At 35.4% G+C, this 26138-nt stretch overlaps 1 protein-coding gene across 3 annotated transcripts in view; it reads right to left on the bottom strand.

Annotated features, from left to right (window-relative positions):
* LOC121732479 (cytoglobin-like) overlaps nucleotides 1–23711 on the bottom strand; it is a 42629-nt gene extending 18918 nt beyond the window's left edge. For 2 of the 3 annotated variants that reach the window (XM_042122368.1, XM_042122367.1), the window contains exon 1: nucleotides 1386–1510. In XM_042122368.1, the coding sequence (XP_041978302.1) occupies nucleotides 1386–1466 (81 nt within the window). In that variant the 5' untranslated portion in view covers nucleotides 1467–1510. Of the gene's footprint in view, nucleotides 1–1385; nucleotides 1511–23578 lie in introns of those variants that run through there. The other variant, XM_042122369.1, reaches the window with a different exon arrangement.
* Nucleotides 23712–26138: the final 2427 nt, after the last annotated feature.

Below are 26138 nucleotides of genomic sequence, written 5' to 3'. Positions count from 1 at the left end.
TTAAATGGCGTATATTAAGCTTCTGTACGCATAATTTATTGGGTAATACTTGTATAATTAATTTAATTTTACTATAAGTTGCTAAGATTATTATAATTTATAATACCTCTACACTCTATGGAGTATAACAAAACTTTTTTTTTTAATGAAATAATGGGGCAAACGAGGAAACGGGTCACCTGATGAAAAGCAACTTCCGTCGCCCATGGACACTCGCAGCATCAGAAGAGCTGCAAGTGCGTTGCCGGCCTTTTAAGAGGGAATAGGGTAATAGGGGAGGGTAGGGAAGGGAAGGGAAGGGAATAGTTGAGGGAAGGGAATAGTTGAGGGTAGGGAATGGAATAGGGTAGGGATTGGGCCTCCGGTAAACTCACTCACTCGGCGAAACACAGCGCAAGCGCTGTTTCACGCCGGTTTTCTGTGAGAAGGTGGTATTTATCCGGTCGAGCCGGCCCATTCGTGCCGAAGCATGGCTCTCCCACGTATAACTTACTTATAATACTAACACTTTAGGGTGTATATAGGTACGTAGAGTTCGTTGTGAAAATAGTAGTGCAGCTGAAAGTATAACTTTTTTACTTTTGTAGGAAAAAAATCATGACACGATCACCCATACAAATCACAAAAATAATTAAAAAATAATTTGCTCTTTCAGCGTTATTACTTTCACAGAACTTTATACAGGGTGCACTTAAACCTATATACAATACACAATGTATATACAAGGTGTAACAAAACTAAGTGATAATACTTTAGAGTGTGTACGTGTTCCTTGTAGAGAGTTCACTGTGAAAGTAGCAGCGCTGAAAGACCTCACTTAGTTTTGTTACACCTTGTAGATGTACTAAATAAAACCCCTAATTAGAAAAAGATTACGCGCACAATTAAACCTTCACCTGCCAATGAAATTTCACACAGAGGTTACTCTATGTTTTGTCCTTCTCTGTGAATTTCCAAATTTAAAATCCCTTTTACGTATCAGATAAGAACAAAACGTTGTAAACTAACATCTCTAAGCACAGTGTAGTCTGTAGATCTTTCTATTTTAAAAGGGGTGTAACTAGTAGTCACCTTAAATTATCTCTAAATTAATGTCAGAGGGATCGTAGCATGCCCCGTATAAAAATGTCCCCCGTGTTTTGGGACACTAAGGTATTAGGTTGTCTTTTTTACTTTTACGAAATGGAAAGATTTTATTAATATTTGCTTACGCACGTCGGGGTCCCATGTGGCCCGGGGCCCCCGTATAATTGATACGGCATATACAGCGGTAGTTACGCCCCTAAGAAGAGGACTAGATTCTGGATAAAAAAACAACTTCAAACTTTATCAAACACCGCTTCTATGCCTACATAACGAAAGCACTCCGCGATATTAAAGCGTACCTTCCGTCCCCTTTTTATTCTTTTCAAAACCACGAAAGCGGTGAGGAGCACAAAACTGGAGCACAGGTAAAAGAATAACATGGTGGCTAACACTACACTAGTAGATTTTACTGAAATTCCATCGCTTTTGTAACTTTGTGACTCTTATCGTGACACGAGAGTAAATTAAATGTTTGTTGTCACTTCCAAATAAACATAAAGGTGCTCCCTCACCGGGAGCATTCGCTTGTAATGTAAGTGTAACGTTACAGAGTCGAGCATTTTTTTTTATGAAATAAAGGGGCAAGCGAGCAAACGGGTCACCTGATGGAAAGCAACTTCCGTCGCCCATGGACACTCGCAGCATCAGAAGAGCTGCAGGTGCGTTGCCGGCCTTTTAAGAGGGAATAGGGTAATAGGGGTGGGTAGGGATAGGAAGGAAAGAGAATAGGGGAGGGTAGGGATAGGAAGGAAAGAGAATAGGGGAGGGTAGGGATAGGAAGGAAAGAGAATAGGGGAGGGTAGGGAAGGGAATAGGGAATTGGGCCTCCGGTAAACTCACTCACTTGGCGAAACACAGCGCAAGCGCTGTTTCCCGCCGGTTTTCTGTGAGAACGTGGTATTTCTCCGGTCGAGCCGGCCCATTGGTGCCGAAGCATGGCTCTCCCACGTCAAATTCATTGCAATGCGCACCTTGTAATTATACAAAACCGAGCATTACAATGCGCACCTTGTAATGATACAGTGTGTAATATCTTGATACAACTTGAACATCAACTAGCTATGGAATGCTCAAAGTCGAATGTTACATTACACGCGTAAAGTAATACCAACTCAAAAACTAATCTATAATGTTACATTACAAGTGAATGCTCGCGTCGAGGGAGCACCTAACATATTAATATCACATGACACAGTAAACTTATAGGAAAGGTTAGCCTGTAAGGTGAGTAATTAAATAAAGATAATAATATCTGTTATTGATAAATGATAACAGATGTCCCACCGAGCGAATACTCTACAGTGTAGAGTACGTAGAGTCAACACCAACGTTTTTTAACCGACTTCCAAAAAGGAGGAGGATCTTAATCTATGTGCGGCTATAGTGTACCTATAATATATTGTCACCTATATGTGTTCTCTAGAGAAACCATTGTAAGCAGTTACCACCTATTTGTACAGTTCGTATTGTGTTACTTTTAAGTTTGTCCTAGTACATAATTTCCTGTTACATTCTATTTCGTAACTCTTTATTTCATTAATAATATAATAATATATATGGACGCTTCACACCACGTCAGTCTGGCCCCGTGCTAAGTACCTGAAGGACTTGTGTTACAGGTACCAGACAACGGAAATATATTTAATACTTTTATACTATACATATGTATATTTAAGATTTTTATTATATCATACACATATTTAATACACATCCATGACCCAGGAACATTGAAAAACTTTTTGTTCCGTCGGCGGGATTCGAACCCGCGACCCCCGGCTTGCCACACACTCTAACCATTGAGCCACGGAGGTCGTCAGAGTCAGTTCATTGCTGTTAATTTTTTTTTATTTTACTTTGTAATAATGGAATAAAACCATTTCAATATACAAACCTATTTATATTATTATCATAACAAATATTTGTTGATACTCGTAGTTTACATCAAAACTTCTCCAAGCTACACAAGAGGAGAAAAACTGCTCTGCTAATGCTCAGTTTCCAAGGTTTTTAACAAGATTTCATCCATTCAACACTGTTGCAGTTGATCTAAATCATAAAGTTAATATACCTAGTGGAATAGGAAATGGCCTGAGCAAGAGGGATGTCACTATCAGTAACACTGCGTGGTTAAAAGAGACGTGTGATACATGACAATCTTTTTTTGACATCCAGTCGGCACGTTCCGCACGTTGACAATTTAATCTCATATAAATCATGTTTAATCATGCTTGTGTAAGTGTATACGTATACATATTTTTACACACAGATGAAACCAAATTCTGTTTCGTTTGACAGCTCGAGATTGTTGCTCTATTCCGCTAGGTATATTAACTTTATGATCTAAATATATATTATAATTTATAACTCAAAGACTGACTGACTGACTGACATAGTGATCTATTAACGCACAGCCCAAACCACTGGACGGATCGGGCTGAAATTGGCGTGCAGGTAAATGTTATGATGTAGGCATCCGTTAGATTTTGATCAATTCTACTCCCAAGGGGTAAAATAGGGGATGAAAGTTTGTCAATTTTCCGAAACCTTTTGCCCACGGCAAAAGGTTTATATATAATTTACATAGACCGATCAAAAACACCAGTGGTGAGTGGAAAGATAAACTCCTTTAAAAAAATTCAGAAACTGGACATTAAGTATTTTATGCTGTTCTGTATTTAGAGCTAAAGCCAGCGAATTCCAGACCTTAATTTTGAAACATTGAAAAATGTAGCAATTTATTTTTTCTCCTTGAATTCATTTCGTTTTTTTTCGGAATAGACTGCCGGATTTAATAAACAAGTTTACCTTTTTCGTTATCCACTTAGCAATAGCGCCTGTTATGAACACATTTTCACACTTAGGCATTATTACGTTGGACTGGTATAATACTACGTATTATACCGTAATAGGCTGTTATTTCATTATTCATGTATAATATTACAATTTTTTTGCTTGCATTGAACATGTTCCGATAATAATAGACTAATTTCGAATAAATTCGGCAGACTAAGGGTGTTTTCCAATAAGAGCATTATAGCGCATTATGCGGCATAATGCTTAAGAGGATACACCAGGGGCGAGAGAAATTGAAAATAGGTATTTGAAAATGTATTGCTGTCTCACCAATCTCAAGTCTCCCACCGCAGAGCGCGATAGAGACAATACGACAAAAGTTCTAATAAAAGAACCGAAAATCTTCGATTCGTTGTCCGCTGATTCCATCTCCAAAACTTAAACGATTTAAGTATTTTTTCATTAAGAATTAAAGCAAGGCTTGAACTGTGTTCCTATGTTTTCTTTTTTAGGGTTCCGTAGCCAAATGGCAAAAAACGGAACCCTTATAGATTCGTCATGTCTGTCTGTCTGTCCGTCCGTATGTCACAGCCACTTTTCTCCGAAACTATAAGAGATATACTTTTGAAACTTGGTAAATAGATGTAATCTGTGAACCGCCTAAAGATTTTGATACAAACATGGAAAAATTATAAAAAATTTTAGGGATCCCCATAGGTACAACTGAAACTGAAAAAAATTTTTTTTCGATCTAACCTTATGCGTGTCTGATCTCATCTTAATGCGTGTGGGGTATCTATGGATAGGTCTTTAAAAATCATACTGAAGTTTCTTATATAAATAATGTTTTTGTAACCTGAATAGTTTGCGAGAGAGACTCTTCCAAAATGGAAAAATTTGTGTCCCCCCCCCCCTCTAACTTCTAAAGTAGGGGCATGATAAGTCTAAAAATAATATATGATGTACATTACTATAAAAACTACCAACGAAAATTGGTTTGAACGAGATCTAGCAAGTAGTTTTTTTTATACGTCATAAATGGTAAACCTAAAATTAACTTTCATTAAATCAATTGAAATAAAAAAATGAATCAAAAACCTTTTAATTTCATTAAAATAAACCTTATTGCTGCATCGGAACCCTTCATGGGCGAGTCCAACTCGCACTTGGCCGGTTTTATTTTGTATATTTTAGCCAGTTTTGTTTTCTGGGTGTTTGAACACAGAGGAAAATCTGGCCATTTTTTTGGGTTTTTGGACGTTCTTATCTTTTTTAATAATAAAATTATGAAAAAAAAGAAAAAGAGGGACATGCTAATGGTGGCCATAGATATTTAGGAAAAAAATCATAACTCTACCGGCATTATCCAGGGAGGAAACAGGGGACAACGTTTGTATGGAAAAATGGTGGTGTGGACTCCTCTTAACGTTGAATGTTTCAACAACAACACCGCTTCGCACAATCGAGCACTATCAAAAGTAGTGCTTTCGCTTGATGCGTGCAATGGATACTAACTCTGACAGAAAAGTAGTTTCAGCATAATTCGACATTAAGCGCCACTGAGTCGCATTATGGAAAACTAGGATAGAGTCAACGCATCTTAGTAAAGTGTACGGTTCTACGGGATTGCCTATTGGGTGGAGGAAGTGCAAAACACACATAGCATCATCTAAAGACCTACCAAATTCTTAAACAGCAGAATAACTTTTTTTATTCTTAAGAATGTGTTAAATTTAAAATTTCGAATCTTTACACAGAAAAGGTGGCTGGGCGATGAACTCTACTTATTTAGAGTTTGTCACTTTATTATACTTAATACTTAGAAAACTTATTTTAATTCTTCGTAGACTTAAAGTGTACAGCTGCTTTAACTCAGACATAAAGATTAAAATTTACATACCTGTATATGCTAAGCACTATAATTGTACATTATCTGTCAAACTCTTCATTAAATTGAAGCTGTCGTCATTAAAATAAGTCTCTGAGTACGGCAGAGTTGTTACACTACAATATAGTAACATGGCATTTAACCCATTAATCTCCAACAGCACTCGGCTGTCGCATAAAAATTGAAAATCTATTGTGTCTGCGATTCCCAAGATCGAGGTATTAACAAGTAGCCTAGTAGGTAGTATTGGACTCTATTATTTCAATTGAAAGTTGGCGACATCAAATTATAATAGCATGTCGTAACTCGTAATAGGCGAAGTGTTATTAGAACGAATTGATTTATTGATCGGACAGAAAACATACTATGTGTAGGTATATTATAGACTATAGTTGTATGCATATGATATTCGTATATTATTGTTATATTCTAATATAACAGTAATATACAATACGAGCTTTTGCCCGCGGCTTCGCTCGCGTTAAGAAGTATTATTATATGCAAACTTTCATCCCCTATTTGAACCCTTTGGGGTTGAAATTTATCAAAATTCTTTCTTAGCGGATGCCTACGTCATAACATCTACCTGCATGCCAAATTTCAGCCCGATCCGTCCAGTGGTTTGGGCTGTGCGTTGATAGATCACTATGTCAATCAGTCAGTCACCTTTGAGTTTTATATATATAGATTTTATATATATAGATAATATTCATAACTACATGACGCCCGCAACTCCGTTGCGACAAAATTGTATGGACATGCTTGAAATCCATTCTAATATCATTATTCATTATAAATATGAAAGTGTGTCTGTCTGTCTGTCGTTACCTCTTTACGCTGAAACCGCTTAACCGTTTTCTGGCATTTACTATGGAGATACTATTTGACGTTTGGGTCCCGAGAAATATCGTTTTATCCCGGGACTTTTTATCCTGGAGAAATGTAACGTTCCCACGCAATGAACGAATTTTGGCATAACGAAGTTCGTCATTTAGTTAAAAATATTTAGTCTGAGTTAAATATTCTTGTTCCATGTACAAGAAAACGTATTTAAACTAACACGGTTCAAACACTCAGTTGGAGGTTGTTATAAAGAATCAATAGTGCAGTTTAGTACTTAGATACCATTGTATTGAAATTGCAGATGATTTATACCATAATGCTACTCGTAAGTACTCACATACTAGTGAGGGAGCCCTAGAACAGCAAATTTTTTGTGAGTAGCTACATTTTGATAAGACGAACAACATTTTTATTTTCGAAAAATCTCGTAAGTGGTAGCTAACAGAGATAGAAAGGATTTCATACTTTGACTAATTGATGGTCCTAAAATATGGATTGTTTTATTTGTAGGACAAAATCACTCTTAAATTAGAAAACTATTAACCTACCAATATACAAAAAATCAGCTGGTTAGGGTTCCGTTTTAGGGTTCTGTAATCAACAAAACTTGGTTGACTGTGGACCGTAGATAGCCATCATGAATTCAGGGTGATGATGATGATGTTGACACGGCAGTACACACAGTCAAATATTAGCGCGATTCATATTTGTCCACAAGTCCACACTGTCACATGAGTGTTATGTACTGAGATAACATACGTATTGTCTGTGTGTTTGTATTGCAGCGATTTTTATTAACCGACTTCAAAAAAATGAGTTTTTTTTTAAACGGGCAAAAGGCCCACCACACATTCCTACCACTGCAACTCCTGTGTCGCCAGGATCAACAGTGGTAACCAACCACGAGAACCCTTTGATATGATCTCAGGGATGCCCGAGGGACAAGCTAAATCTGTCTTGGGACCCGCAACGAAATTAATCAGAAGAAATGTAGGAGGAGTAGGAGATATCCAATTTCCATAAAAAAGGAGGTTATCAATTCGACGCGTATGCATATATTATTTCCAGAACTGTCCAGTTTTTGTTTATGTTAATCGATAGCAGCTTTTGAACAAATGTGTCAAATTTCTAAAGTGTATACGTATGTATGTATGTATGTTTTTATGATTGTGCACGCATATCTCCGGAACTGTAAGTCCGATTTAAGTGATTCTTTTTTTGTTGTACTAGCCTAGGTACTGTTCATCTTAGGGAATACTGTAAGTTTCATCAAAATCGGTTTAGTAGTTTTTGAGATACGGAATTTTAATTCTTAATTACGTAAAATTTGAAAACTGAAGTCGGTTTTATCTTTTTAAAATATTATTTAAATTCGGGCAAGGAGATGCTGTTAAAGCACACTTTTAGTAAACCTTTGGTCATCGAAAAATAAGAAAATGGCCAAACTATGTTAACTCTAAAATTTCTTGATTACAGTATGTACTACTAATAAAACAAATGGTGCATGGTAGGTTTACTATCAACATGTAGATATTTCAAAAATATTTGTTTCAAATTTATCCACACTAATATTATAAATGCGAAAGTGTTTGTCTGTCTGTTACCTCTTCACGTCCAAGCCGCTGAACCGATTTTGCTGAAATTTGGTATGAAGATACTTTGAGCCCCGGGAAAGGACATAGTCTACTTTTTATCCCGAAAAATGAACGATTCCCGCGCGAATTTTAGCGTAACGGAGTTAAGAGGATACCACAGCGGCTAGAGAAATGAAAAAAAAGTACGTGTAATATCTATAGCTGTCTCCCTTACCTCAAGCCTATACCGCAGAACGCGATAGAGACAACTGCAGAAAATCCAGAAAATCAACGATTCGTTGTCCCCTGATTCCTTCTCCAAAACTTAACCGATTTAAGTACTTTTTTCATTAAAGATTAAAAAAAGGCTTGAGCTGTGTTCCTATGTTTTGCTTTTTTTGTATAATCTATCCAAATCTGTTTTCTGGACGTTTGAACACAGTGGAAAATCTGGCCATTTTTTTGGGTTTTTGAACGTTCATATCTTATTTAATAATTAAATTATGAAAAAAAAGAAAACATAGGGACATTGTATTAGTGGCCGTAGATATTCAGGAAAAAAATTATAAGTCTACTAGCATTATCCAGGGAGGAAACAGGGGACAACGTTTGTATGGAAAAAATGGCGGTGTGGAATCCTCTTAAGGGGGTTATCTAGTTTAGGAATAAATAATTGTACATTTTGTGGTACACTTTACGGAAAAACTATCACGCCTATTGATTTGTGCTATAACATAGTAATTTTCATTTATTTGTAAATGTGTTATCAATTATTATTATTATCAGTCAGTCAAGGTGTGACGACGCGAGCAGAGTAGATAGAATTATAGAGTATGTCGACTTAGAACTGATGTTGAAATTTTTAAATTTGACGTATTATGACGAAAATCGTCGCTAGGGTTGTTAACTTGTTACCTACGAACTTAGACCTATGACATATTCGCTGGACGTGTTCCGTTTGGTCGTATTGTTGTTTGTGTTTTGACACATGCGATTAAAATTATCAGAATCCAATTTTTAAATCTTTATTTTAAATATTTAAAAATAAATTATATCAGCCAGCGCGAGGCACATTCCGTTCATAATCCTAGTGAAACCCGACGAATTTGACAGATATTGAAACCTGTCCGTTTCTTTGCAGTCGAACTACTGGTCGTTATGTCTATTGTGACGCGAGCCCTCACAAAGTTCGGCTTATAGCTAGTTTAAGGTTGGGTTAACTAACTATAACTTTAACTACAATGCAAAATGTCAAATCTTTGGTTAAAGTTAAAAAAAGACGCCATCAAGACGCCATATTTAACCATAACCATAGAGCTCGACCAGGTTTTAAATGCACGTGGCGAAAAAAGTAACTTACGCTCAGAAAATCATACAAAATACAAAAACGCCATTTTTTACAGTTCTCCTTTACCAGCGGCGCCCCCGCCCACATTCTATAACCTTGTTGGACCAGCTGTCATCTGTCAATTTCTCCGGTCAAAGTTAAGGTTAAAGTTAAAAGTTAAATTTAGCCTTAACTATAACCATAACTTTAACCACGCCTCTGGTGCAACCCAACCTAAGGTAAATGCCTGATATAAGTACTGAGCTATAAACGAAACTAGTTGTAAAAGTCACAAATCATAGCTATGTGACATACAATCACATTATGGCATTGGTAATATAACAGGCCTTGATATAATGTCAATGGATCGTCAATTATTGATGTTGAATGGTGCTCGGCCGGGCTTTGTGATGGCTCACTGCTGGCAATTGGGCGAACGAGCCTCTCAATGGTCCATTCAAGTGACAATCATTTCGGATCACATTTAATTGAAGTGTAAAATCGTGGAAATAAATTTGACGGAGTACGCAGTAAGTTTTGATATGATGTAGAGTGTAGACGACGCGAAAATGTAAGGTTCTGCTGTCATCCTTGATAGCGAGGAAAAAGAAAACATTTGTTGTATGGGAAATTATTTTATTTTATTTATTTTGTTTTAGAATTTGTTGTTATTATAGCGGCAACAGAAATACACAATCTGCGAAAATTTCAACTCTCAAACTACTACCGCTCTTGAGTTACGAGTTACAGCCTGGAGACAGACAGACAGACAGACATCGAAGTCTTTAAAGTAATAAGGTCCCGTTTTTACCCTTTGGATACGGAACCCTAAAAGCGTCCACATAAAGTAGTCTATTTTCTTTAGAAATAAGGGGGCAAACGAGCAAACCTGTCACCTGATGGAAATCTACTTCCGTCGCCCACGGACACACGCAACATCAGAGAGCTGCAAGTGCGTTGCCGGCCTTTTAAGAGGGAATAGGATTACAGGGTAGGGGAGGTAAGGAAGGGAAGGGTAAGGAATTGGGCCTCTTGTAAACTCACTCACTCGGCGAAACACAGCGCAAGCGCTGTTTCACGCCGGTTTTCTGAGAGAACGTGGTATTTCTCCGGTCAAGCTGGTCCATTCGTGCCGAAGCATGGCTCTACCACGTTATTAACGTGGGGGCAAATAATGCGTCTTATCTACCAGTAAAATATAATACTACTTGTACGTCCTTGACAAATGTAGAGACTATACTCCACTAGGGCTAAGTTGTCGCTAGCGGTCATTGACTCCCTGTCAAAAACTTGTCACTTTTCATATAAACCGCGATTGACAATGAAGTGTCAGATATTGTTTATTGTGGTTTTATCATAAAGTTAATATACCTAGCGGAATAGAGCAACAATCTCGAGCTGTCAAACGTAACCGAAATTGGTTTCATCTGTGTGTAAAAATATGTGTACGTATAATTACACTGACACAAGCGTGATTGAACATGATTTCTATGAGATTAAATTGTCAACGTGCGGCACGTGCCGACTGGACGTCAAAAAAGAGTGCTGCTGTCATGTATCACACGTCTCTTTTTACCACGCAGTGTTACTGATAGTGACATCTCTCTTGCTTAGGACTTTGTTTCTCTATTCCGCTAGTTATATTAACTTTATGGGTTTTTTATGGAAAATGACAAGTTTTTGACAGGGAGTCAACGACCGCTAGCGACAAGCTAGCCCGAGTGGAGTATAGAGATCAAAAGATATAAGCCATTTTCAAATTAAACTTGTCACAAAATACAGTCGTTTCCGTTTTCCGTTTGAGACTATTATACTCTTAATTATTATTGTGCCATTGTTTTTATTGCGAGGATTAATTTTTTACCGACTTCCAAAAAGGAGGAGGTAATACGTTCGGCTGTATGTCATGTATCTTTTTTTTTTTATGTTCAACGATAATCCAGCCGTTTGTGATCCGATTTTCAAAATTCTTTTTGTGTTGTATAGGGTTTAACTTGAATTTGGTATCATGTTTACAAAAATGGTGATCTGATGATGGAATCCTGGAGGAATCGAGGGGACTCCTTGAAATTTGTATGGAAACATATAGTGATTTCAATTTTTTCTGAAGCATTCAAGGTAAATGCTATAAAAAAGTAAGATTTCGCACCAGGTTATACCCTGGATCCGAAGGTACCCAACAGAACTTTTGAATCCTTATAGATACAGGTTCGGGGATTTCGGCGTTGTTTAAACAACTGAAAGCATAAGCCAATACATCAATTAAATTGATCATCATCATCACAATCATAATTATGCCATGGGTCATCACATTATGACCCAATTATTGATGCTTTTCGTGATATTTTGCATCGAAGCAGATGTTTTTGATGATTATTGCGCTGTTTGTGGACCGATTTTCAAAATTCTTGTGTTGTTGTATAGGATATAATCTTGATTTTGTATAATAATTACGAAGGTGGTGAGCTGATGATGGGATCTATGAGCAATCGAGGGAAATCCTTAAAATTTATCAAAAGACTCATAGTGGTTAAAATGTTGTTTCTACTAACGTAAACATATGTTACGAATAAGTGAAAGTTCATACGAAGGTGTCTCTTGGTCCAAAGGCACTGAACAGAACTCCTGAACCTTTAAAGATAAAAGTTTTTAAATTGCAGCATCGCTTAGATAACTGCAAGCATTTACCACAATTTCGCTTACAGTAACATAATGTGAATAGTTAACATTGGTAGTGGTTATTTACGCATAAAGCCTTATCTTGTAGAACTAAAAAGAGTGAAATTATTATTTTTAACAAAAAATTAAAACCGACTTCCAAGCTAATTTAAAACAATAATAATATGAGTTAAAAAGTATTAAATAACTCTTATCTACTCTATAATAGTGCCTTTTCCAGAATTCGCCTAATTCTCAACTATTTCTCTACATAATACAGTCTTCATTATTTTGAACCGGTACTGGTACCGAACCAGCTAATTTTATCGTGAGTTCAGTCAATGTCAGAATATCTGAAGCTTTTGGGACTGGTACCGACTTCAAAGTAATGAAGACGTAGAATTAGGCGAATTCTGAAAAAGGCACTATTATAGAGTAGATAAGAGTTATTTAATACTTTTTAGTTCATATTATTATTGTTTTAAATGACCTTGGAAGTCGGTTTTAATTTTTTGTTAAAAATAATAATTTTGTGACAAATTGGTAGCCTTATAGCCTTCGGTGAGCTGCGCTATGTTTGTTCAGGATGGATTTATATGCGGCGGCGCGAACGCGCAGTTTAGCGGCTACATCGCGAGATGTATGTAAATGTATGTAAATGACAAATTAACCGAGCCGCTATTTCAATAAATCGTTACATACATTTGCTTGTAATCTCGCGGTGTCGCCGCTAAACCACGCGTTCGGGCGGACGCATAAAAAACCAGTCTGCTAAGTACTCACATACGGTTTTACTCGATCACGTAGAGTAAACACCACGGCTTGGGCTTTCGTCCACACATTCAGCATTACTCGATAGTTTTACTCCAAATCGAGTAAAAAAATATCATATTTTAAAACTCACACGATATTTTTTACTCGGTTTAGAGTAAAACTACTTGTACTTTTATCTATTCTGTGGTAAAACTATCAAGTAATACCGATAGTAAGTACTGACCATAAACGAACGATCAAAACTAATAGAAGCGTAAAATTTAGTTTGTTATTATTTTTAGCAATATTCCGCGAAAATCGAAATACACCTCAACCTTTAAGTGAATGAGTGAGTGTACGCATAGGCATGCGTATAGCACCTCCCTCCTCCCACACTGCCTATGCGTACACTCGCATGCAAGAAACCTGCAAACACCACCACCACACAAGCAATAATGTTGGCAATTCCGTGCAAGGCCCCTCACCACCATGCAACAAGACAAATTAAATTTTAAGCTATGGATTTCTATTAACTATTAACTTATAGAAGCGTGTTATACAAACAGCGAATAACCACAATAAGTCGCTGTTAAGCATTAGTGTCCTAACCCACAATTTTTTTGTTGTTAAATTTTGAATGCCGTCTTGTTCTAAATCATCTACAGAACATAACTGCATTCATAACTCAATACGTAATTTTTGTGTGGGTTAGTACACGAATGCTTAACAGCGTCCATTAATATAAGTTTGTGGGAAACAGTCGCTAGAGTACAATCCGTTTATTGCGAAAGCCGGCCAAAACAAACATACAACTAATGTCGCCCGGACGACCGGCGATGGTCAATAACTAGATACAACATGCTTTTTAATTAAAACTGCCTCGCATAATATTATTAGATTCCTATCAAAGGTAGAATTTATATCTGATTCAAGCCATTTCTTCATCTGATAACTGATCTGATTCAAGCCCTTTCTTCATCTGATTCAAGACTCAATTTAGTCCAAAGACAAAAGTTTCAAATGTCAAAGAAATGATGGATATTATTATTATATAACTATTATAGTTACCAATTAAAACCTTTCTATGATAATAATTATATGATCTATGAAGATAATTTGTAATCTTTAACGTTTTTAATAACAAGCAAGCAAAATAAAGCTATACATTATACATGGGAGTATTTATTGGCAACTGCATTTCATGTAACTGCAGTTCGCTCGAATCTTTGTGAATGTAATTTTAAAAAAACAGTGGATCTAGTATTAGCCATCTAACCCCCCGCTATAACTTCCTATTTGATATTGAAATGTTGGAAGGTATCCAAGCAATCAGCGCGCGGCGCTAACGCGTTCATTACCCCTCCCGCCACCGCCCCCTTCGTACCCCGTTCGCTCCCCCTCCCTTCGTCCACCGTTCGCCCCCCCCCCGCGGGAACTTCACAACAAATTGCCGGCGGCTTATTGAATTAAAACGGTGCGACCTTGAAAAGAAAGTCTCGCGAAGAAAATCAAAGTGAACGTACGATTGTGGACAAAATTAAAGAAAGGCATGACTCCGACAACATTTATCTAAGGTAATACACACCATAATTATTTAATTATTGGTAACTGTAGCATGGCCACTAGTAGAAATGCGAAAGTATAGACAAACTGTGGACATAAACTAAAGGTTCCGTTGCGATCTTTACCGCAGCCAATCGCGACCGACAAAATTTCAATTAAAATGCCACACAGACTATAGTATATGTCATAGAGTAGGATATTATTTGAATTTTTAGGACTATAGTCCTAAAAAATTTTAGTAGTATAGTATAAAGTGGCATTTTAATTGAATTGTTGGAAACGAAAAAAGATCGAAACGCTACCTTATGTTTATCTCCACAGTTTGTCCATACTTTCGCATTTCTACTGGTGGTCGTGCTAGGGCTACTGGTAAGTAATTCAAGAGTTTTATATAAGTACTAAAGAAAATCCTGTTTTTGCTATTATTGTATTTTTAAACAAAAGTCACAGTGCCATTTTGCTCTTTATTAAACCTGAAAGTTTGTAACTTTTATTCCTTTTGTAAGTTTTGAGATTTTCCGACATCCGTAGACATTCCGCATAAAGCTGAATCGAAATATTTCATTTGCTGTTTTCTTTTCTTTCAACGCTTAAAGTTATATTTGCCAATAAACTCTTACTTATAATAATTAATGAAAATTGTTACATTTTGTTAAGGTAAGTACAAATATAATATATTTTCAAATTTTCAAACCTGCTTCGAAATAAAAAATTGTTTCCTAAACATTAAAGATATTAATTATTTTCGTTTGCAAAGTTTTATTACTTCTTTGTCAATTTATATTTTTTACTAGATGACACCCGCAACTCCGTTGCGCCAAAATTCGTTTATCGAGCGGGAACCGTACATTTTTCCGGGATAAAAACTATCCTATGTCCTTTCTCGTGACTCAAAGTATCTCCATGCCAAATTTCTGCAAAATCGGTTCAGCGGTTCGAGCGTGAAGAGGTAACAGACAGACAGACAGACACACTTTCGCATTTATAATATTAGTATGGATTTCTTTTAAAAGCTAAAAACAAGTGTATATTCATAGGCCAAATGACTCAACGATGTTATGAAATGCTAATAAATGTAAAATAACGTGGAGGAAGTCTGCTGACATCGTCTAGACGTAAGCGGAGACGCGCGCCGGATGTAGTTAAAATAAACGCCTTTAACGACAAATAAAAAAGTCAAATTTGCCTTTTTACCGCGGTTTGCCACAACATTTTGAATTTCGAAAAAGAAATTTTACCGCAAATATTATTCTTTGACCGCATTTTTATTACAAAAATAACTTTTACGACAGTCCTTTTAGACTTAAAAATACAATATTTATAAAGGCGATTTTGTCTAGTTTTGCCTAGATGCTGATAAGACTAGACGACCTACGTACGCGCAGAAATGAGAAACATGAAGTGCACAGAGAATAAAACGTATAAACTATCTTTTTGATAAAGTCTATGCCTTAAAAAATACTTACATAAAATTTCATTCATCCGCTTGTCCTATTAAAACGAGATCATGTTAGCAAAACTAACACAAAGACTTCTTCTAATATCAAATTAGAAGAAGTCTTTGTGTTAGTTTTGCTAACATGATCTCGTTTTAATAGGACAAGCGGATGAATGAAATTTTAAATAAAGGGTTAAAGGCTAATACATTTACATAATACATTTTCTGTAAGTTCTTTATTATTAAGTACCTATGTTAGTGCTTGTAGTTTGTACGCACGTGGACATTTTACGTATCCCACCATAGAGCTAGAGAAATGAAAGAGCGTTCCATATCCAACTGTAAAATAAATCTAGTTAAAGAGGAATAGAGAAAAACCAGGCCAAGTGCGATTCGGGCTCGCTCTCTATATTTTCTCTCTGTCCATACCGAAACAGCGCTGTAAACAGAATTATTGTCAAATGTCAATTTTATACATTTTGTATAAAAAATTAAAAAGTATAAAGTCAACAATTGCTTGGTCTATTCTCTAAGTCCTCATCTTGTTCTTGACCTGGATTTAAACCCCGTAAATAATTTATTGTCGTTATCGTAAACTTGTGAAGAAAGGCCACTTGGGGTTAACGTTTCATGTTATTTCTCCCAACTGCTGATAGTGTTTTAGATTAAGGGGTTCAAAGTTTTGTTACAGGCTTTTGCTCATGATTTCGTGTAGATTTTTTAACGGGTTGAAAGTAGCCTATATTGTTTTAATTTCAGGCTTATTTAATACTAAACCGTTTGGTGGCTACGATACCACGGATGGACATTTTAAGCTTATCTAATGTTTTCCTAAAGGAGTAAAAATAATGTTTACTTACATATAATGTGATAAAATTTTACGAAATATTTTTATAAATATGGTGTACTTACTTACTTACTACTTATAATATAGTTAACGCCTCCGTGGTCTAGTGGTATAGAGCGCGGCTCTTGACTCGGAGGTCGTGGGTTCGATTCCCGCGTTGGAAACATGTTATTTCCAAGTTTGGTTAGGACAATGCAGGCTGATCACCTGATTGTCTGACAAGTAAGATGATCCATGCGTCGGATGGGCATGTAAAAAGTCGGTCCCACGCCTGATCTCTCGCCAGTCGTGTCGGTCGTCCGTCCCACTGGGTTATGAGAGTAAAGGAATAGAGAGTGCTCTTGTGTACTGCGCACACACTTGGGCACTATAAAATTACTCCTGCGTAGCTGGCCTGGTTTCAATGAAACCGGCCACCGTCACCGAAACCGGTGTGGGAGCTATTATTATTATTTATAATATAGTTTAAAGCGAAACACAATCGCTCTATAGGAAAACACCGGCCGGCCCGCCAACCAAAATCCCGCTACGCCCGCGTAGCAATTCGTAGCAAGTTATTTATATGAAACTCTAGAATATACACGTATTCGATAGCCTAGTCTAGAAGATTTAAGTCCCGTTTCTAAGATTATTTTTGACTTATTGGTTAGCTTATCTATGCAACAGCGTGGTTGATTGGTATGTTATAATGTTTCGAATTTAATAAATCTATAACTCTGGTCAAAACTGTCAAAAACCTGGCATTTTTTGAGTTCCGCGTAAGTCACATAGATAAATTAAATAAAATGTCATTTGTTACTGACCATGTTTCCTATGGGACCTGATAACAGAACTCATACGTCTTAAAATTCCTAGAAATATTACTTAAATAAAATTAAAAGTCTTTCATAGATATTTTTAACGCCAAAAGAGAAACCAGAAAGCGTATACTCCGTCTGCTCTTAAGAGGAAAAGTTGGAGTATTTTTGTTAAAGTAATATTTATGCAGGGCATGCGAGGTTTATGGGAGCACCTGTGTTCGCTGGTTCTGTTTTACATAAAACATTCACCGCTGTGTACTGCTTACATAACACGGACCTCAAATATTTGCATTTTGCTCGACTTTATCTTTTTTTTTTGTTGTAAAACATTTATGCTTTTCCCCGTTCGTCCGTGTGAAATAGTGTTCATAAAAACTTTAGAAAATTACTGTATTCAGATAATATACTGTAATTTGCCAAAATACAATTTTATTAAGTTATGAAAAAATTCAGGCTAGTACCTAGTGCCAAGCTAGGCTAGAAAATACTATAACTATAATAACTTAATAAATATTAAGTGTAGGTAGTTTGTATAATGTTTAAATTTCCGTCGAATAAACGTTTATTTATTTATTTATTTATAACCGCCGCACTCAGAGCTATTTAAAAAAGAGTTATAAGCCCCATACATTATCTGTGAAACTCTTCATTAAATTCAATTTAATGAAGAGTTTGACAGATCAGATAATGTATGGGGCTTATATTATATTAGTCAAAATCTTCATTTAATAACCGTACGTAAATTAACTTAATCGTCTCTGAGTGCGGCGCGGCGGCGGAAGTCATAAAAATTACAAATATAATTAAGTAATTATGTTTCACATAGAACAATTGTTATGTTACTGTTCCTATCATAATATTAACTAGCTGTCCCGGCAAACGTTGCTTTGCCATAATTCATATAAAGTATTTCTTTCGCCCATATTATTTTATTGAAGTGACATAGAAGTGAGTAAATAAGTATGGCGCCATGGCAACGTCCATCGCTATCCCGTCGCACAAACAATGCTCGCCGTCAGTCTCGAGTTGTAATAATTTACTTTTATTTATTCAAGAAATGCAATTAACTATCAAAATAAAAAGTAGCCAGTAGCCTATTCTCAGACCTACTGAATATGCATAGAAAATTTGGTAAAAATTTGTAAAGCTGTTTCGGAGGAGTACGGTAACTAACATTGTGACACGAGAATTTTATATGATACTAGCTGTCCCGGTGAACTTCGTGTCACTTTAAAACCTTCCCTAGACTTCTACGAATATTTTAAGACTAAAATCAGCCCAATCCGTTCAGCCGTTTTCGAGTTTTAGCGCGACTAACACATTTGAAAATCCATTTTTATATATAAGACTAGCTGTCCCGGTGAACTTCGTGTCACTTTAAAACCTTCCCTGGACTTCTACGAATATTTTAAGAATAAAATCAGCCCAATCCGTGCAGCCGTTTTCGAGTTTTAGCGCGACCAACACATTTGAAAATCCATTTTTAAATATAAGATTTAAATGACTTTTCATCTCAATCGATTGTCACTTGTCTGTGGTTGTCTGGAAGAAACAGATTGAAGCGGTAAGATCGCCAATTTGTGCAGATCCTTTCTTTTTGTACTGCTTGTATGATGTTTCAATGTGTAAATAAAGAATTTATAATTATTATTACAGTGTCAAATACCTTTGCCATATTCAAAGTTTTGAATTGTTTGAGACATCTTACTATTTTTGTTTCTTCTACAAGGGATTTTAGCAGCCCCGGATCTTCAATTTTTTTCAGGCGGGGCAAAAACTAAAAAATGCCACCCCCCACGGGCGTATATATAGCTTTGATAAGGGGGGGGGGTCCCTAACGTAAAAAAGCGGCCAAGTGCGAGTTGGACTCGCCCATGAAGGATTCTGCAGCAGCCTAAATACCATAATATTATATTGTCGATTGGACAAGTAAGATTGATAGTAAAGTGGGGGGTCCGGACCCCCAGGACCCTTATATACGCCCATGCCGCCCCCCCTACCTACTTATGTTTATTTTCACCTTTATCATCCATATAATTTCAGCTATCAATATTATGTAGGATATATAATATTATTAACAGGGTAGGGTTTAAAAGCGTGCGAGAGCCGGGCGCGTATTTTGAACTATGCCTACGCGCCTCGCGAATAATAAAATATGTTCGTGCAGCACGTCTCACTCCGCAGTCCGCGCTCAGGGTATCGGTCAAGTTGATATGGCCATGAAATTGCTGTACTTGTGCTATTATAATATATTTTATTACGTGGTCAGTGATGAGTTGTCCATTGGTCCGTGAAGTATGAATTTGGCCGCCCCCTGAATTTGCCGCCCGGGGCACAGACCCCGGCTTGCCCCCCCCTAGATCCGGGGCTGGGTTTTAGACAACATACTTTATGTCATTTATTGTACAAAATTTAGATAAATAAGTATTTGATGTCAAATCGATATTCATAAAAAGTTTGATATACGAATTACGATACAGTCAAGTTCATCACTCATCAGTCATCAGTCATCAGTCATCAGTGATGACATAAAAATAGGCATTAGGCACACATTAGGTTACAAAAATATAGTGTTTGATAAGTCTTGACTCTTGATAGTTGATATATTCATATATTATATGTTATTATAGGACGTCTCGGGAGTCAAAATATTTTCATGAGTCATGACTTATTTCATCAAAATAGTTTCCACCATAATATAATTATTATATCGATAGACATCAATCATCATAATTATAATAACTATTTGTATGAATTTTCATTAAATTTAGTCATGGATTTCAAGTAACTTCGTGGTTGTCATTTAGTCTAAATTGAAGAGTGTCCCCACAGAACACCTACGCGACCTACATGTCATGGTGTTCGAATGTCATGGGATATTAGGTCAACTTGCCCCACCTGCGGCCGTGGTGACACCATGACGTCATATGACCTTTAACACCATAATCATGTATCAAACACGTTCAATTATTTCGTGCGTCTTTTGTAATGTCACATGGTTACCTTATTAGTGGCAGATTTGACAATATATTAGATATTGTCAAATCTGCCACTAATAAAAAATCTTCTTGGATTATTTCCTCTATAGTTATTTATTATAATTAATTAGGTTTTGATACAAAAACATTGGTGTTAACATAAGCCACACAAAATCTATAGTATTAGCAGAGACTCTATGGTTTTTTTCTATGGTATTATCAAATTGTTTTTATTACGCAAAAATATATGGTTCTGTTGTGATTTACTAATTTCGGCACATCGAATTCGGTTTAGTAAACGACAAAATAAAAGGAACTTATCAAACTCATGAAATATGTATGTTCTCTACAGTCTACATGTAAGTATATTATATTATGTAATAAAATATGTTTTGTAAATCTTAAAAAAATTAGGTACTATGTAAATAGTAATTTTCATATTTTACAGTTGGTAATGAATTTTCAGTTGATATTTTGAATTTAGTACTTATGGTTATTTAACATTATATTTATATAGGTAGGTTAAGTTATAGTTACAATCATTTTGATTTTACTTTTATTCCTATTTCCATTTAAAATTTGTTTTGACTAGACTAGACTAACCTTACCTAACTAAGGCCGGTATAAATAGTCAGTACCAGTAGTCAGTACTTAAGATGCGACCCGGTCTCAAGACGCGGTTCGGCTCGGTGATTGGTCCAAATTTTGACAGCCAACCAATCACAGAGCCTGAACCGTGTCTTGAGACCGAGATGCATCTTGAGTATTGAGTATTTATACCGGCCTAAGTGTCAGGAATCGGAATCCAAAATATTAAACCAATCAAATCATAGAAAGCTGTTTAAAGTAGATAAACCCAAATGTTAATAGTACTGCGGGGCTAAAATGGTCGCTTTGAAGAATCATGATATGAATCATAATATGATTCATTTTTCTAAAATCGCAAAATGCAACTCTGCTTGCAATTCGTTTCTGTATTTTTGTACTGATTTGACATTTGTCAGTTTCACAGTTTTTACAATTCATTTGATGAATTGATTGAGAGGAATTGCTAAATGTGACCATTTTAGCCCCGCAGGGGGCCTGATGATGATGAACTATACCTAAGAATACTATTCAATCTTCATTTTGTCAGCTTTCAAAAGAAAAAAAACTAGATCAAAATCGGTCTACCTGTTTGGATGCTACGATCATAGGTCACACTCTTTTTTGTCAGGGTTTATTAAAATCAGCTCAATTGGGACGCATAAATTTTTTGAACATTGCGGTTTTTTATAATTCATACTTAAAATTTTAAATTCGAAAAAATACTTCCGCACTTAGCGACGAATATTGCAGCTGTACTTAACTGTACTTAAAAGAAGATTTTGACATTTAAAGCCCCATAAATAATAACAATAAACATTTATTCAACACATACATGATTTTCACGATTGACCTCTGTGGCTCAGTTGGTGGGCTGTTGGCACCTCAAGCCGGGGGTTGCGGGTTCGAATCCCGCCGACGGAACAAAAAGTTTTCAAAGTTCCTGGGTCATAGATGTGTATTAAATATGTGTATTATATAATAAAAATCTTAAATATATTATGTAAGTATAGTATAAAAGTATTAAATATATTTCCGTTGACTGGTACCCGTAACACAAGTCTTTCGGTACTTAGCACGGGACCAAACTGACGTGGTGTGAAACGTCCATAGAAAAAAAAATACACATATTTATTTATTGCTATTTAGTAATAAGGCCGACTTTGTGTACTCTCATCATTTTATGTCTTTTTTTTTATGTGTGTGGTATTGTAAATGTGATTGTGCACAATAAAGTATATTTTCATTTCATTTCACAGTTCACACACATGTCAAACTCTTCATTAAATTGAAGTTTAATCATCATTTAATGTCTGTGAGTGCGGCATTACCACTTTATTTTTTAACCATTGAATCGATTTATGATAATACTATGAAGAAACTTTGAGTCTCCGAAAAGGACAGCAATGAGCAAATTTTTATGCGAATGAAATTATTGACAACATCTAGAAAAATATACTTAGAAAGAAACAAACATTGCACCTTGTGTTATTTACGATACACATTGATATCATGCAAATCCCGCAGGAGGTGTACCATACTGCGATAATTAATTAGTCCTTTATTTTTAATTATACTTCGTGAAATTTTAATGGGGGTTATGTTATGTGTTTTCCCAGGTTTTCCCGCAGTAAAATGATTCTATCTTAGTTGTACAATAGATTTGTGAAGTTTCTTTTTAAATTTTATTCAAATCACAAATAAAATTCGTTCGGGCAATAACCACTCGCGCCTATCGGCATAAAGTTGCCGTAGTAAGTCGTACAAAATATTTTTAATTAAAAAAAAAATATCATGCATGATTCGATAGTACTGCTATGGGTAAATCGTTCTGCTGCGGGAAAACAACCACTAAAATGTCACGTTGTATATAATATGTCCACTGCTAAATGTCACCAAAATCTGTCTAGTAGAATAGCTTTGTCCACACTGTGCCTTTTTTGTTCATCAAGGGCATGCGTTATAGCGCAAAATCGCACGTGAGGTATGCCCGCGACGATATGTCACTTTTCTTCCCAACGCGGGTGGTTTTTGACGCATTCAATTATTGAATATACCTACCAAACGAAAGTTGAATAAAAAGATGATGACGAAAATTGAAGATGAAATTGCATAGTGTGGACATAGCTAACAGAGCCTATATTATAGCAATACAAAAAAAAATATCTTCTTCTCAATAGTGCATTATTATTTTCACTCTTTGTTATACATGTTACACATTTATAGAGTTCTACGATTTTGAAGGGTAAATCAAAACAATAACGAAGTATTTTAAATACAAAGTTTTTTTTTTAGCAAAGCCTTAAGTACACTTTCAATTCGTTGAGAGTATAATAAAATATGTTTATGACCTAAACCACAATAAACATGGAGTTTATATTATTGTGCACTCCATTCTCTACATTGTAAACATTATAAAATAAGCAAAAACTTTTAAAAACATACCTGTACATGCGTTAATCCTACTTATACGAGAACTGGCAAAACTTTGTATATTTACGTATAATAGTCGACTGTATATTATACGAATAAGTTGTATAATAACGCGTATAACGTCCGTACTAACGTACGTCTAAAAGACGACTGTTTAGTGTTTACTACGTAGCCGCCCGCCCTATACGCTACGGGCTACGACGCATATTTTTACGCGTTATTTTACCCGTACATAACCCATAAGATAAAATATATAAGGCTCATTTTATTAAGTGTATGTTAATAAAGATTTTAATTAAGTAGTTGCTTCTTGTGATGTTTTATGTTTGTTATTTAATGTTTAGTTAATAAAACATGTAAGAACTAAGAATGTTGTTGTTTTGAATTTAATTTTTTTAGGATGCCAACGCAAAATGAATTTTTAGGGTTCCGTACCCAAAGGGTAAAAACGGTAAAATTATTAAGACTTCATTGTCTGTCCGTCTGTCTGACTCCAGGCTGTAACTCAAGAACGGTAATAGCTAGAGAGTTCAAATTTTCACACATTATACTGTATGTTATAATATATTCTTAATTTCCTTTATTTTATTTTTCAATATTTTTAATTCCATAATATTACAATATTTTATATTTTAGTCTAGTTAAAATATATTTCTCAGCTATATTGGAAAATTGAAAATTTTGGGAAAACGGGAAATTACTAATACTATGAAAAGTAAGATATAAATAAATACATCCATCCATCCAAAATGTATAACAATCTGTGTGAACTTGGATGTTGTATTGTATACCTACTATATTATAGTCTATGAGTATGTTATATATTATGTCCGAGCCCACCCACAGTATAAATGCGATTGTAACGCTGTTTAAAATTGAATCGATGATTTCTAAAACAACATAACTAACATTTTTGTCGAAATCGAGTTTATAGCGATTTTGGATTTAGTCTATGACCATTAATAAATTGTGCATTAAAACAACACAATTGCTTTGCGTTTTCTATGTAAATTGAACTACTGAAAATACCGCTTAGTGTTAGAACAACATAACTGACTGACATTTCTCTTCGGTGATTGTTAGAACAACACAAGTGCATACAATGGGGATTGTCCATTTTTTTAAATTTTGCTCATTACAAAAACATTTCGAGGAATAAGGTCAGTGATCGTTTTTCTGTATTTAAACGAAAAAAATACCCATTAGTTACTTATATTTTTGAACAAATACGTTTAACCCAAGTTTAACCTTTGTTTGACCTTCAATGGCGTAAATTAGCAATAAATTCGACCAACATTACGTTTCGAACTTTTGGTACCGATAAATATAAAAAAAATCAAAAAATTAATTTCCTTCCCTGACACCTTTAAAGACTTCTATGATGAAATTTTGGACTGGCCAACCACAACAGTAGAAACTGTAGATGAAGTGGGAGATGATGCATAACTATAAAAGTAGGCATAGGCAATAGCAACATTATGTTATGATTTTAAGATTAATAAAGTTGAATAAATATGAGTATTTGAGTTATTATTTTATGTTACAGTAGTTTCTTGGGTATCAAAACAACACAAGTAACAGATTTAATGTCAAAAGCACATAAGTGAAAAACTTTATTATCCATTTATTTATACTAAAATAAAATAAAAAGATGTATAAAAATACATTATTAGGAGCTATATATACAGAAATATAAAATATAATATACATAATTATAAATTACTTGCATTATCAAAAATTATCCAGGTTTTTGTGTCTCCTGAAAATTTTACTTTTAGTTACTTATGGTGTTTTAGAAATCATTGATTCAATTAAGGGTTAGGTCACACTTAATCGTGACTCGACGCGACGCTACATTTTAAAGATTTTTTTTATCTTACTAAAAATACAAAAAAATAATAATATGTAGTTTAATTAAAAACGTTCGATAGTCTGTGCTACGCCGCGCTATGCAGCCGTGCAGAATGCGAGTGAAGTGGTGGGACGCGTCATTTCTAATTAGACAAGCTCTACAGGTACTACTATTATATAATAATATTATGACGTATATAATATAATTTTATTATAATAGTCTCAGTACCTGTAGCATTTCATCTAAAGTAATGATAAATTATTATTTTTTTTTATCTATGGACGCTTCACACCACGTCAGTCTGGACTCTGGCCCCATGCTTAAAGTACCTGAAGGATTTGTGTTACGGGTAGCAGACAACGGAAATATATTTAAGACTTTTATACTATACATATTATATTTAAGATTTGTATTATATGATACACATATTTAATACACATCCATGACCCAGGAACTTTCGTCTCTGTTCTAACGTTAAACAGCTAGTAATATCACTATTATCTATTCTGTGGTAATATTTTATACATCCATACTAATATTATAAATGCGAAAGTGTGTCTGTCTGTCTGTCTGTTACCTCTTCACGCCCAAACCGCTGAACCGATTTCGCTGAAATTTGGTATGGAGATACTTTGAGTCCCGAGAAAAGATACTTTTTGTCTCGGAAAAATGTACGGTTTCCATACAGTAAACTTTTATGATTTGCGCGTAAACTATTCA

This window comes from Aricia agestis, chromosome 12 (genome assembly GCF_905147365.1).
Source record: "Aricia agestis chromosome 12, ilAriAges1.1, whole genome shotgun sequence".
Lineage (NCBI taxonomy): Eukaryota > Metazoa > Arthropoda > Insecta > Lepidoptera > Lycaenidae > Aricia > Aricia agestis.
The sequence above is the reverse complement of the archived record's forward strand: the minus strand, read 5'-3'. Positions and strand labels throughout refer to the sequence as shown.